We start from the raw sequence: 16529 nt of genomic DNA on the forward strand, positions 1-16529 counted from the left end.
AAAGATTTTAATGAAAGTGCAAAATCGTTAAATGAGAACGGAGACGATGTTGTTGAATTTATCACTGATATTGATGAAGCTCCAAGTATTGATGATGTTGATGGATTTATTAATAATTTAATTGTTTACGATGATGTAATGTTGGATAAACAATCAAATCCAGCTAGGATATTTTCCAGAGGTAGACACAAAAGCACAGATGTGATTTATGTAACCCAACAGTATACACAAATTCCTAAAGTGATCAGGGATAACTGTAATATTCTTACTGTGTTTAACGGAGTTGATACTCACACGTTACCAAATATTCATCAGACCTGGTGTAGCGGTGACATGGACATGGATATGTTTAGAAATTTCTTTTCACGAGCGCAAGCTACTCCACACGGATTTATAACAATAAATTTACACGATCCTCGAACACCATATCGAGTCGGTCTTGATACAATTTTTTTAATTCATAGCATCGGGGAGGGTGACGACAACGAATTGGTTCATTTTTTGTAATCGAAGCGCCATTAATGGGTTTTCAACCAGAAACCACATTTGGACTAACTGAGGAGGACCTCCGAAAGAGGCTTATCTCTCCGAGAGTTCCTCTTGAAACGTAGTCGACGTTATTTCTAGCTGAAACCCTTCCTTGTGGAGATCTTATTTCGGCATTTGGAACCTTCTAAAGTTTGTATGGTTCGCCCTCCCTGCTTCTATACTAATAAAGATAGGTTTGATTATATGCACTCAGAAATTTTAAGTTGTTGAATATTTGATATCATGGTGCTCGCATAGGTTTAATATGGAAACTTAATTAGTACCATGAGTCCTAAGGAACATTAATTCATTAGCATATTTTAATGTAGGGAATCGCATCATGGACATTAAATAATTCTTGAATTTTTAAGTGTGTAAAATACATAAGAAACCTATTTCCTTTGAACTTTACAGATTGTTTTTATATTACAGTTACATTTTGTAATGTCAATGTAGTAATTTTCATACATTGTAATAGCTGTGTTTTCATTTTGTACAGATTTTTATCATTTTTTGAAGACAGTTCTCGTCCATCAGTAAAAACATTATTTGAACATAATGCGACGTTTTGTGTCTTGAATACCGGTGATCTCAAGGGTGATACTAACTGTAATTCCTCCAGAGGAAAGACAGTAAATTGCTCAAAAGCAGTTCATATGAATAAAATGCAGAATCCTGGTTTTTTAGTCCTCCCTATTTCAGTAAACATCACACTAAAACAGTAGTTATGTATATTCCCATGCAGTTGTAACAATCTTCAACGTGCATTTAGATTTGCTTAGAAGCACGGATTGATAAAATGCGAAATCTTAGTATAACCATCCCGTTTTTGGCGGTTGTTTAGTGTTCTAGCTTGTTATGTCAACTGTCATATAAAAAAGGAATTGCAACCGTCGTTTTGTGTGAATTTGACATATTAAGTAATGTATGTATAAAATTCACGGTTGTACACAATTTGCTAGACTTCTGACCCCTTTATCGAATCCTTTAATATTTCTGCTCCAGAAATATCAATGGAAAGAGAGAATAAATGATCCATACCGATAAAATAAGTCTTCTTTTCTGTTATATTCTGCTTTAAACAATCATTTATTTAAGCAAATCATTCAACCAAATAAAAACCCAGAGGTGATAGATGAGGCCGTTGTAATATCTGTACTCAAACATCCGATTACGTGTCCGGCTTGCTTGATTTCCAGATGGTAACGGTAGCTACCCTGCAGTGACAGAAAATAACAGATTGGTGACGCCTGTGGTAATAATAGCTATGTTGTGGAGACAGGATTTGTGGCGGTGATGATCATAATGATGGTGATGAAAAAGAAACAGAAGAAACAGTTTAAATTGATCTTGTAATCTTGTAATCTTTAACTTTATGTATCAAGTTCTGGAGAGTTGCTGAATGAGACGTATCGGGCCTTAACTTTGATTACTCTTCTCTCTCTCTCTCTCTCTCTCTCTCTCTCTCTCTCTCTCTCTCTCTCTCTCTCTCTCTATATATATATATATATATATATATATATATATATATATATCATTCACTAATGTTGTTGCTACGATATTACCTGAACAATTTTGTTAAACTATCGATGACAAACTATGTCTAAATGCTTTGATCTCGGTTATGCGAAGGTAGTCCTAAACAAGTTTTGACCTCGCATTTTATACCAAATAGCAAATAAAAATGCTATTTACGAAACAAAATTTTGCGAAGTCGTATTTGGGTAGATATATTGAATCCTTAATAAGATGGCTACAGAAACTCAGACTATTGCACTTGCGGTTGGGATCAGTATTTAAACGGCTATTAATAAATTACGAAGCAAAATATGTATAATTTGTTGTTTTGTGGCACCCCAACACTTGGAATGTTATATAGTGCATACACAATTAAGCAATTGTGCTTTGGCAAGATACAAAACACGATTAGTTAGTAAACTGACCGCATGTTCGGCTTCGACTCTGGTCACGAGTCCGGTGCGCTAACAACGGAATCTCCGTGATCCCTTGATATAAAGAGACTCAAGCAGCTTCCATATGATGACACACACTTAAGTTCATTCTCCTCTGACAGGACATGCCCATATATTTTCTGCTTCCTACAACTGCTTGATATTATTATTACATCTGCTAGAATCTAATGTTAGATTAGCGCGCAAGAGACAGAGAGAGAGAGAGAGAGAGAGAGAGAGAGAGAGAGAGAGAGAGAGAGGGGCGGGCGAGAGACATATATAGAGAGAGTATCTTTAACAAATTTCTTTCCTTTCCAGTGGTATAGTTGTAGTAAAAAAGTATTCGGTACTGAGGTTTTTAATTTTCAGTCTTTCAACACTAATCTCTTGAATTTACAAGTATTTTGCTATTGCTAATATCTCAATCTTATTGTATTTTTAAGGTGTGTACTATGTTTGACACATGCATTAAAACCCTTTTGTAACGTTGGAAATCTACATTCAGTTCACTGTCCAGGCCATCAGACTAAACTATATGTTCTGATCTCAATACATATATATATATATATATATATATATATATATATATATATATATATATATATATATATATATATATATATATATATATATATATATATATATATATATGTGTGTGTGTGTGTGTGTGTGTATTCATAATGCAATGAATGCAGCTTGAAAAAAAAAGAAATTATATTTAAAAATAATAGCGATGAAATTTTAATATATATTAAACCAGCTTTGTGGATTAATTGTATTTCCCGTAAAGTGTGTAATATTTTTCAAAAAAATGACAAATTTCGTATGCCTGTAAGAAACCTTCATGATATTTATACATGATTTCTTTGTCAGGACCAAAATATGTTAGAAAATCTTGTTCTCTTATGGGTCTATGGTGTTGTCTAATGAATATATAATGTAGTTAAAATTATCCAAGGTAATCGATTTGGGCTAATAACATTTCAGGCGTTCCATATATACCTTTAACTGGTTATAGGATTGACATAATGGACACAGATATCATATGCATGTGTATATCATATGCCCAATGTTTCTATTGGGAGATTTGAGGGAGACAATGTCCACTGAGAATGACTCTAAAGTGGATGATACATATATATCTGACACCAAATGCCAAATTGTTTCTCATTCTGGATTTAGTAGACCCAGTGGAGTACTTAGGGTAAATGGCGCCCTGGGCAATGATGAAGACCCCATAGGGTTTTTACGGTAGAACTTCACTGAATAGACCTAGTTTTAACATTGGCGGCTTATTAAATAACAGAACGTTGATCTTACTTGACTCGCATGGCATATATTTCCGGCCCCAGTAGGTTTGTTTTCAATACATTTTTGTTTTCATCTGTTTAGTTTTGGGTAGGAAAAAGTAAACATGAAAGATCTATAGTGGAAACTAATGCTACTATTACTGCTAGAACAAAAACAATAACTATTCCTACTAATAATATTACTAACAATGACAAAAATATCAAATCAGTGTGGCTCACCTCACTCGTCTGATAATTTCAGCATGCAAACAAAACATTTAGAGAACATAATCTTTTGAAAAGACAATTATTTTGTTTTGTTATTCATTGCCTGGCGTTAACAGAGTGGGTCCAGAATATAGAAATATTATCAATATGGCTACATATAAACGCATGCTTAAAAGATGTATTTCTTATTTTAAATTTGGAGCTCCAATTAGCGCTACAATACCGACTTAAAATATCAATAGGATAAAAAGTTATTTTGCAAAAAAGTAAATCATAATATATTTATTGACCGGTAATGTTCCAGTATTGAACAATAATTGAAAACCAGGAGCAAAAACAAATCCATTATATTGTACTTAAATGTAAGGAAACATAAGTGTTGAATATATGTATATCATGTATATGAGCAGTGACAACATACGTTGTAAGTTTGTAACACATGTATATGTAACATTTGTAACAATGATGGAGAGAATAGTGTAATTAACATCGATATCCCTAAGTGTTAAAATCTGACAGTACTTTAATCTTGTTAATCTTTCTCAGCAAATTCACGCTGAAGAATGATCGATATTTATATAATGTTTAATTATATATATATATATATATATATATATATATATATATATATATATATATATATATATATATATATATATATATATATATATATATATATATATATATATATATATATATATGTATGTATATATATATATATATATATATATATATATATATATATATATATATATATATATATATATATATATATATATACGTAAATACCGGGTATATTTAATTGTGTGGTAAGAGAACCGTGCTATTTTAACGAGTGACGAAGTTAACTACAACATGAAATATATCCGGTATTTACTCAAGAAAAGTAAACGCTCGTGTGTTGTGGTTGTCACGGACGTAAGGGGAAATAACTTCTGAGACTCGAACGGGGTCTACTCATATTTCATTACCAGTGATTAATTTCCATTTTGAAATGTAAGGCAGTTTCTTTATCTTACTTCTAACTCAAAAAGGACTCGTGTTTTCACTGCAGGTATAACTTATGTATGCCCTCACAATCAAACGTCGCATGGCATGATAGGAAAACTTTCATTTTCACATGTGAAAATGTTGGAATAAAGAATATGACAAATACTTTGAAAATAACTTTCTATATTTCATTCTTACGTATATAATAAAATTATGTTTTCTTTAATAAAAAACTATTTGAAAGTTCTCATTCCAGTTAGTTACCTTTTGAACAACGCCAACCACAACTATCATAGTGATCATGGAAAGTACCAATCATCATTATAATCATCGTTGATATTATAAATACTCTACTTCATCGGAATCAGAAAGACACTAGGCAACACCTGGGTACACAGGTGAGGCCTTTTGTGAGAGACCATGTTACCTTAGCATGAATAATATACAAGATTATGGGACAGACGGGTGTTGGTTGATGCGTACAAAAATGACTCATCCACACTAGTGGAGTACTCATATATATTTAATAATGCCACCTATATCCATCTCACTGTGAGATGTAGTTTGGTGACATAGAAAATCCTTATTCATTTCTAATTGTGATTTCGTCTAGTTACTGACTTTTTCATGTCGACAGCTTACTTTAAAGGCCACATAATTACTGTATGAATAAACTGTTCCATTAATCATTTAAAGGTCACGGTATTTAATATTCATCTGAGAAACAAAAAATAATATTTTTATTTGTAGCAGTTCGTCTTGTCAAACTGAATAGTATATTTTTCTACAGAACCATACAACGACGCTGTATATGTCATACTCGGTGTAGTTCAGCTTTTAAATATGCTGTACTACACATCATATATACACACCGTATTTACATTCACCATTGAAAAGTTATCATGCAATGGTCTGGTTAATTTTACTGTTCTTTTCTTGCAACTAAATGATGTAATATAATTTTTATATAATTGTCCGCCTTGCAAATGACATGAACGTTTGAATTTTTAAATGCTTTTTCGTGCTAGTACACATTTTACGTTGTTCTCTTTATTGAAATTTACATCTGTTTACCACAGACATCCATATTATTCTTCCTTTGTTTAATCTGTGTTTTAAATACACGTATTTTGTATTTAAATTTTAATCATGACATCCAAGATTAATTGATATGAGCAATTTATATAAAATAAATTGTGAAATATTGATCAGGGATTAATTTGTTATTTCATGTAAATAAATTAGAATGCTCTTGTGCAGCCGTATTCAAATAATAAAATGAAAATAAGGTGTATGTGACTGAGCCAGGAAGCATACAGTGGAGAACCTTAATGATCGTATTAAATAATGTCCTGACTGCGGAACAATATTTTTGTATCGTGTGATAGGTGGAAGAATTATGGTTTTTGAAAATGAAAATTAGGCTATATGTGTTCCTGTTACTGGAACCAACATACTGTGAAGTAGCTTGACTATTTACAAGATCTGAGTTAAATGGATCTTGCATGAGAACAAATATCAACCTTCGTGGATAAAATAGATTACCTCGACAAATCTAGAGGAATTATGTGGTATGTGGGTCACGTTGAAAATTTCCTTCGTCATGTGGAGCCTTTTTGGAGAAAAAGGGCACGTGCAAGGCAGACCGTTGCTAACTAGCTGGCGAGGGCATCCATTTGTTGCGAAAGTCTTCAAAAACTCACAAGGATTATCATAATGGCTACAATATAAGAGTGATAGCAGATTTTCTCCACAAGATGTATGAAAGATAAGATTTGAGAAAAGATGACGTGCAATGAATAACAATTTAGGATGTTTAACGGCACATAAACATATGTAGTTTATACAGTTTCCATGCAATTTGAGTATGGTTCATTTCCCTAGGCAGAAAACGATAGCCAACCAGGGAGAGCAGATTTCAAGCCAAAACCTTTCTGATCGATTGTCTGACACGCTTACCATAATCCATCGCTGCTCTGCAATACCGAAAATCAAGAAATGATATAGAACTACTAGAGAAATATATCGTTCCCAAGTTTTTCTTTTATCGCGAACCTCTTTAAGTTGTGATCAAGCCATCATATTTCATAATGATTATCTTCGGTAAGTGAAATGCATGTCATAGAATAAATAATCAATCGACGAATGGGTGATTGGAGCTAAGAGTTTATACTCTACAAGTGGACTGCGACTATTGCACGAGGCAAAACGAAGGAGCAACAAAAAAAATCAGCATTATGACTTGGGAATCTGAAAGTTAGAATGTTTACAAATGGCTTCTCCGAAGACCTTCAACAGATCAACGAGCTATGCAAAGGGCTGTGACCAACGTCGAACTTAACATACTCAGTGTTGACATCGCAGCCATTAAAAAAATACGCCTCACATTAACTCGATCGCGTAGAAAGTGTACACCTTTTGGTGAAGAAAATGCCTGTAGCAAACAAGAAAGTACAGGATAGACTTCGTAGTAAACTTCCCACTCATAAGAATGACTGAAAAGCCTTTCCGAGAGAGTCTTGGTAACCTGGCTATTAAACTCGCAGTGCCCGGCTAACGTTGTGAGTGTGTACGCTCCAACTCACTACTTGTCCTCTATAACAAAAGACTCGGTTTACAAGAATCAACCATTAACCGAATCCCGAAATGAGAACGTTTGCGCCTGCTAGGGGAGGGGGACAAATAGCTGAATGACCGAAGGCGCTCGGTATTAACGACAATTCATATCTCACCGCTGTACGCCTGGGTTCGAGACTCGGGTTCGGCCGAAGTCTGTATGTGACAAAGGTTGCCAGTAGCATCCCATACATCAGTGGTATTTAAATGAGGGTATCACTGAGTTCTTCCTCCACCAAATATACTGCCCGCCATGAAAATCATATCATGTGCTGATGACTTTAACACTAGAGAAGGCTCCGAATGTGAATCATGGCCCAGCTTTATCATCACGGTCTTGGGAAGATGATCGACAATAAAAAGACCCTACTGTCATGATCTCTACGTCACAAAACCATATTCCAGACCAAGCCTCAATACAAGTCTTCCACATGGATCTAATCATCACCAGACGCGCTGACTTAACAGTGTTATTATCACTAACAACTACTATATCCCTGTCAGAGACACGGATCAATCCTCGATATGCAGTATGGTTAGACTTCAGTCAAAGTCAATGCACCGCTCGAAATATAAATGCATCCTCCGCATAACTGTCAGCACCACATGCGACCAAGGGAGGTCACGCCTGTATTCTGACGCACTACACCAACCTCTTAGCAACAGACGCCGGCGCAGTAGTACCCAGCGAAGATGGGAAAAACAAAGAGTGTGACTCAAATCAAAGGCCTGTCAGTCTTCCTCAAAAAGCAAACTGGGATTAATTATTTCGATTCAAACTTTAGTGAGATGAGGAGAGTCGTTGATGCCACTGAACATCATGGTAGACTCTTTAGTCTTAATTTGCTAATGGTGTTCAGCAGGGAGATGCCGCGAAAGTTGTTGTGTTTGCAAAGAATAATGATGTTGGCTTCACTACTGTCATGTTACACATTTGTGTGGTCGTGTTGAGCTCCTCAAAGGCTCCCCCATCGTTTAGTTTATCCATGATAGACACACTTTGTATGGTGTTGGCGATGTTTTCCTTGAAATACAGCTCCGATTAATGTTTCACCCACCCTACCGCTTTATCAGCTTGTCACAATCATTGATGATATTCCCTTTAACTGATATCAGATAGGATGTCTTTTTGCAGTCATGGACCTCTTGCCTTCATTGTCCCGTATTGGATGACTTTAATGCGCAATAAAAAAAAAGATGCTTACAGTCAACCAACTGAATTACTTGTGTTATATCTTGGGCACTCTTCAGTTTTAGCAATGCTGTACATTACTAAACCATATTAATAAAGTGGGCATAAAACTTCGACATACCTATGTGAAAAAAATATTCTATGTATAGCTGATTCAGTGGGCTCAGAAAGGAATTAGAGAGATAATACTATTTTAAAGTTCTAATATTTGGATTAACAGATGAAAATGTATTCCAAAACATGCGATTCAAATCAAATTAATAAAAAAAAAATACATATTCAAACAACGTCAAATGTAGGCAAATGTTTAACATCGGTATTTGCATTTATATTATAAATTGAGACAAAAAAAGTGATTATGTTGAACAAATCTGAAAACGTTTATCGTTGATTTAGTGATTTATGAGCTATGTATAGACTAATTTACTGTTCAGTTGTTACTTCAATGAGATCAGAATATTACATACCAAAATTTTTCTTTAACATATGAATGGACGTAGGTAAGTACGTAAATAACTACGTACCGTCTATATATATATATATATATATATATATATATATATATATATATATATATATATATATATATATATATATATATATATATATATATATATATATATATATATATATATATATATTACCAAGATCCAACATTGTTAAGACATGGAAGATTGCTCCACTGCCCCAGTGTCCATTTTTTGACGTTGGCATCCATCGTGACATCGACAGGAAGAGTCCCGGCAATAGTACCTTCAAGGGATACAGTCATAGGGCCTGGCAGCTTGACCGGAACTGGACCAATCTGGAGATTCGAAATATGAATCTTACGATCAGCTGGTCCTGTATACAAATAATAATAATAATAATAATAATAATAATAACAATAATACGTCTGGAAATATTAGAAGCTAATAACCATCATTGGAATATCACAAACACCAAATATACTACAAATAAGCGAAACTCATGGAAAGAGCAAGAATAATGCGAAAACTATTGGGTAACTAAGTACCACTGAAAAGGATTCTTATTACAGGAGAAAAGACCAGGTAAATGTCAACATCAAAATGCTGTAAAGAATTGAACCAAACAGAATAAATAGTCCCCGAACTGGATATTCTAGTACTACTGCTACTACTACTACTATTTGTACTACTGCTTATCCTACTACTAGTCTCAATAATAGTATCATTGAATTAGAATTAAACCGAAATGAATACAGATCAATATCTGTAAAACTAACGTTCCCTGTGACTAACTTTCCACTTATAACTATTCTTCTAACTCCTCAGATCGGAAGATCTATATGACGAAAATACGATATGAAAAACATTTCAATTAATTTACTTAAATGTTCGAGCAGAATAAATATAGGACAAGTAAAGTCGCAAATTTGTCTTAGTTTCACCTGTAAAATAAAGTTCTAGCCTTGAATCTGGAGGGTATAACATAAATAACGTAACCAATTAAATGATATGAAAAAAAGGAATAATTATTCCCTGAATATCATTAAAAAATTATATTTCTGGGTGTGACTGAAGTAAATTTTGGAGTGCAAACAGTCGTCTAACTAGTTAGTAGATATCAAAGTAACCACGATCTTCTTAGAAAGAAAAAAAAAAACGGTTTAAAATACACATAATTTTCATTCACATTAAAGCCACTGAAAAATAAACAGTTTAGTTCCCGTATGATACCTGTATTCGATGAGCAAATTTAATTAGATATTACCAAACAATACAATTCACAAGAGTATATGGAAACGTTCATTACATTCTAAGAGGAAGAATAGGAAGAAATGAAGAGCAATCGAAATATACCGCAATCGCTCCAGTTAAAATGTGCTGGGAGAACAAGCTGCCCCAAAGCTTGGCAGAAAAAGAGAACAAGCACCACTGGGATCATTGTGTCCGGTATTCACCTGCTCTGGCGGAACGCCGGTTTAGAAATGCAGACAGTAGGTCTGAGCGATGTGAAGCTCTTGGCTTTATACTATCAGATGACAGAATTGTTATCAGTATATTAGAATTTATCACGTCTTTGATAAACTTAACTGACATTTTCTGACCTTATATGATGATAATGTTACAATGTCCCCTTTGTGGACCTGAGTTGGCTATGGCGTTTTGCTTGCGGTGGATCTAGAATAAGTTTACATTGTGTCGTAGAGTTCCGAATAGACTGTTCCCATACATTTAGAATAGGAAGCAAAACTGCATGAACTTTATAACTGAATAGCATAACATTCTTCACCCAGGTTTAGATAAAAACAATTCCAAATAATTAACATTCAATATTTAGAAATGTCCACTGACGTCATTATCCTATTTGATATGTATTCCTTCCGAAATTTATTCGGTGCTAAAAAGTGAAAATACCGGCTGCATTTTGAGGAATATGTGGGATATTTGTAGCGGCACCTTTTAGTAGCTTCACTGTGGATCCATGTTGAATTGAATTGATACAACAGTATGTCTGCAAATGGAACAAACATGTCTCTCATGGTAAAGTTGATGTCTTCGAAAAGATTATATAACGTAAATATTGCTTGTATATTCACCACGGACACGGTAAGTTACTATGTTTAAAGGTTTGCGATTAGTATGAGGTGGATCGTAAATGTCGCAGAACTACTAAGTCAGTGTTCATATATTAGAATGTAATCAGAGGAGCGGCAGGATGGTATATGACTAATATAATCAAAAATCAACAACTAAGAGACCTCACAAAGCCTTTTCTAAAGAAACAATTCTGAAAATAATAAACTTCGTTTGGACTTAGTTGTCTTTTAGATATTTATATATTAAATTATACGGCCTTGTTTAGTCATTTGATTCTTTTCCAAATTTGAATATAATGAAGTATGTTAAGGGTAGTGGTGGTGGTGGTTATGTATGTTTACAGGATGAATAAAACTCGTAGTTTTAGCCCGAATAGAGTACATAAACATAATATGAAATTAATGGATGGAATGAGCAGCGATCTAAAAAATCAAGAACACGAGCCCCCGTAAACAGAATATAACAATGTAATTAATTAGATCAGCATAATAAAATTGTCCAAGACACTGCAAAGACACATTTACCAGAAAATAATTACAAAACGTTATAAAGAATGCAATTAGCAGTTCTCTTTATACACGTACGACAACTTTCATCATAAACTCGAGTGCGCGCTTCGAACATAATTATCCGGCATGCCTGCATAAACTGACGACTGGTTGAGTGTCACTACATATTCAGCACAGGTAGTAATTTAGGATTTATTTATTCCCTCTAGCATCCCGTGTGTTGCTGCCTACGATGTCCCACCCCCAACCCCCTCTGTGTCTCTTGTCTTCAGACTTGTACGGGTCATTAACTACTACACAGATCGACTCGCCTATATCCGTGGAGCTATCTCCTTTTTAAATAAGATATATGCAGCATAAACATTATTTTCGGTCTTTAATGTCTTTGACAGAATATTCACGTTTCTCTCGTTACTTCGTAGTTTAGCCACACCATATTACAAAAGACACTAACTGCTAACATGATTTCAGGCCACAAGCGTGCGTTCTAAAACAACTGAGTAGTATTCGCCTACTGGTAAGTGTACCTATATCTTTTCTTACTTCTTTACATGATTATATCTAATTTGTAATTATTTTGCATCCCTGTAAATTGTAGAGAATATCATCAGATAGATTTTGCCTACCTGACATGAGTCTGTTTAAAGCATAAAATTAAAAAGGATCTATAAATAAATGCAACGAGTTGACAAGTACTAATAATACAAATAATGACAACGTTAGCTAAATGTCTCATTGGCTGATGGTGTTTAGACGCTTTTAGAGGAATGATGCAAGTGTCCATTGGATGGGCTAGGTTACATGAATATTGGTTTCGCAAGAAAATGAGAGTGTGATCTGTCACCTGGTTTATGTTGTGCGAAAGTGTATATAAGGAGACAACTAAACAATCAGATTCATTTCTATTTTGGAGTCTTTCTTATTTCTTGTGTTTCTGTTTCAAGTATGCAGAGGTGTTTTATGTTGCACGTAAATATTATTCGAGGGGAAAAAACATTTGTTTGGACTAATGTGGAAATAGAAAGTGCACATTATTTGGACTATAATATTATTGTGGAACTGTTGTGAGTTAGTCAAAAGACAACGCCATGATTCCTGGTGGACCAGTACATTTCTGGTTTTGAAGTTTATACAGAACTTTTCATTCATTAGAACTTTCAGTGACCTATATCAGGAATATTTGGATTCACTTCATAATACTGTAAGTTCATTTTTCATTTCCATTGATAACTTTAATAATTAAATTATTTGTTAAGTTTTAGAAAACATGGTGGTTTTCCTTCTTTCTGTTACTTAGTTTATGACTATAGAGTCGTAACACCTACAAACCCAATCTATTTCCACAGGCCTTAACATAATACAGTTAACTTAATGTATTTCTCAACAGATCAGATTAGTCTGCACTTGATTCATGCGATTAACCCCTTGTAGTGTGAACTATCACTATCTTGACTTTGTCGGACACATGCCCAAATGTTAATACAACTATTCATAGGTTAAGAGTTATACAAATGAATTACGTAAAATTCACTTAACTGTACTATTTACTATTTAACAATATATCGTCATAAACATCCCACGTACATAATAATAATTAATTGCTAGTATGCATGGTTAATTAACATAAACAAATAAATTCAAACAAAAGTCCAAAGACTCATATCAAGAAAATATGTGACATTCTTAGAATGTATGATTCGTATAACATTCAAGACAGATAAATTTCAACCAATTATCTTCAGTCTCATATCAACTAAAAGAAAAGAGTGCATGAAATTAATGCACCGCACATTTTGTCTTTTGATTCAGTGTTTCTCAAAGACTTCCAAACCTGTCCACTGAATAATTTTACGAGAAAGTACTTCCAACTACTCTCGAAGCCAGGACTTTTTGCCTGGTGCAGAAAAACGTTGGACAAACTAATTTTGCGGTGTAGGATATTTATACACAGTCGTATCTTACAAACATTTTGAACACACGCCCCTCCAGAGTTTGGATAATTTCACATACCTCCCGCTTTCCGTAATAACCTTTTTATTCACAGTTTCAACAAAATAGCAAATATTTCAGAAGGTACACACGCTTTTTCTGCAATATTTTAACCCTTGGAATTGTTTTGCTATAGATGAAACCAAATTCACTTCCTCTTTACCATTTCGCCATACACAGTTATCCGAGGGATCCTTTTCAAGAATGTATCATTTCCCTACCAGACCGATTAAAGTATCGTATCCTTATCACCACCATGGATTTAATTTAATCATCTATACGTCCTCAGTTGACTATTTAACCTCAGACTCCCCAACCTTCTTAAACAATCAGCCCCAACAATTACAATTCCGCTACCATTAATATACCGAATCTTGAGTTTGTACCCTACCAGACCGATTAAAGTATCGTATCCTTATCACCGCCATGGATTTAATTTAATCATCTATACGTCCTCAGTTGACTATTTAACCTCAGACTCCCCAACCTTCGTAAACAATCAGCCCCAACAATTACAATTCCGCCACCATTAATATACCGAATCTTGAGTTTGTACTGTTAAAAGCATAATGTAATCCCATTAAACGTTCATTTAGCAACGTAAACATAAGACAACTATGCGAGCACTTGGTGGTTGGGTTTTAAAATATATTTGGTCCATATAAGGAAAGTTGGAAATTCGATATTCCAAAATTAATTGCCAAACATTCTTTCGTAGAGTCGATAATTGTATAACACCGAAATGCAATGGGGAATAAATTCCCGTCATGTTCTTTCAGTAGCACTGCTCCTAAACCTCCGTCAGAGTCGGTACGTTAGACAAAGTCGTTTGTCATGTCCAGTAATATCACTAGTGCGTCAGACATCAGTATGTCATTTAAAATCTGAAATGCTCCATCACAAACTTCTGTCCAAATAAATCTCCTCTGAGCCTTCTTCATTTTCAGGTCTGTCAGTTGACTAGCGTCACACTCAAATTAGCAACATACCTACGATAATAACCTGCCAGTCTTTAGAAAAACGGAACTTCAGTATTATTAGTCGGTGGTACCGCCATTCTATTTTGGTCAAGTTTACAGCCACATAGGGTTAATGTGCCTTTGCTGAGGGCGTGACCTAGATAAGTGAATCTCCTTAAGAGTATACGACACTTAGATTGTCAGGCGGCGAGTCTCGTCTAAGTTGATCTGGAACATTTGTTAGCAAAATTATATGATCGCCCCAAGTAGATGTCACTAACTGTAGATCGTCCATGGAGTTCGAAATTTCGTTGTCATCGGTTTCCTCATTCACAAGCAGTAGCAGTCACAATCTCTGTGGGTGTCTCCCTTTCACGATAACGTTTCAGGAAGTTGACATGGTATAGTTTCGCATTGTCAATAACTCTGATACGGTAAGTTATTCTACCCTTTCTCTCAGGTACAAGAGACCTGACGTTTGTTTCGTTCTAACGGCAACAGTAGCAGTACTTTATCACCCACATTGAACTGCCGTTCCTTGGTTTTTATGTTGTATTACTTGGCTTGATGTCCCCGTGCGTATCGGAGTTTCTTCTCGACCAAGTTACAAACCTCTTCCAGCTTGTTAGAGAGATCAACAACCTACTGGTATCTTCGGCCAACGTAACGGAATCAATGTTCTTTAACTCAACAGCCTCCGGATATCAGGTAGCGTAATCAAATATCGTTAATATGTAGCGAATTATCACTATCTGACTCCGGCTTTGTCGTACCTATCAGGTTCGTTGCCACCATCGAGAACATCTCGTCAATCAGTGGGGGGTTCCTATTGCCACTGGGAGGTCTTAGGTGCCAACCGCTGTAACTTGAAACTTCTCGCAGAACAAAACAAAACCTCCGAAAGTCCATATGTACACCTAGCCAATATAACTTCATCACTAGCTTATATCTTGTCTCCAACACGCCCGTATGGCTTCCATGTAGACCCTCATGGTAAAGCCAAATTTCTTCTACTTGATTCACCGCCGGCACAATACCTTCTTTAAATATATGTGTCCTTTTCCTATCGTACCGGTACACAATGTCTCGTTTTAGACACTAGAGCTCAGCTCGCAGTCTGGTAATTTGCGTACCGACTGATCTTTTGCATACCATCTCCCCTTTGAAGATTCCTCAGGGTCATGTAGCAAACTATCTTTGCGCCAGGATGTGGGTCTCAGCGGCTCAGATGGCTACACTATGGCAACATTCATTTCCATATGTAATACAAGTTGTTTCGTGCACACAATGCGTCCATTTTCTGACGATCACAAGCTTGTAGAATTATAGGAAACGTTGACGTGAATTCCCATAAATTACACCAATTGCTGATGGAATAATAACAATATTCATACGGCGCAAAACAAAATTGACGTATGTCCAATACCGTGAGATTAGCCTTATCCAAACGAGCCTATGAGACTTAGACAGCAAAGTGTCTACATAAAATCAAGTCAAATGCCTCTACTAGTACATCCATGAGAGTAAACCTGGTAAACGTAGAAGCGCTTTCACATGCATATATTCAAGCTATTCCGATTATACATGCATATATAAATGTTATCAATACACGGTGATATTGACTGAATTTCCTCCTTCTCGAATTCTGTTTCTGTTGCTATTACCTGACCTTTTATGTCCGGAATCCTGTGACGGGATCATATCTATTCTATA

At 35.1% G+C, this 16529-nt stretch overlaps 1 protein-coding gene across 1 annotated transcript; it reads right to left on the reverse strand.

Moving 5' to 3' along the window:
* Positions 1–1581: 1581 nt before the first annotated feature.
* On the reverse strand, positions 1582–10781 carry LOC149786583 (ganglioside GM2 activator-like). The gene is made up of 4 exons (XM_089978220.1): positions 10619–10781; positions 9440–9638; positions 6533–6707; positions 1582–1745 (listed from the first exon to the last, which is right to left on the reverse strand). Exons 1-4 carry the CDS (start codon positions 10701–10703, stop codon positions 1635–1637), a joined length of 570 nt encoding a protein of 189 aa, XP_089834346.1. The 5' UTR covers positions 10704–10781; the 3' UTR covers positions 1582–1634.
* Between the last annotated feature and the right edge of the window lie 5748 nt (positions 10782–16529).

Source organism: Sinohyriopsis cumingii, chromosome 12, assembly GCF_028554795.1.
Source record: "Sinohyriopsis cumingii isolate HCF-2022 chromosome 12, ASM2855479v2, whole genome shotgun sequence".
NCBI lineage: Eukaryota > Metazoa > Mollusca > Bivalvia > Unionida > Unionidae > Sinohyriopsis > Sinohyriopsis cumingii.

Excerpts from the sequence above, each read along its gene's own strand:
- LOC149786583 (XM_089978220.1), bottom strand. The coding sequence starts at position 10,703 with ATGATCCCAGTGGTGCTTGTTCTCTTTTTCTGCCAAGCTTTGGGGCAG. Across the intron at positions 9,639-10,618 it reads TTTTAACTGGAGCGATTGCG|GACCAGCTGATCGTAAGATT; the intron begins GTATATTTCGAT and ends ATTTGTATACAG. Across the intron at positions 6,708-9,439 it reads CTTAACAATGTTGGATCTTG|CCATTATGATAATCCTTGTG; the intron begins GTAATATATATA and ends CTTATATTGTAG.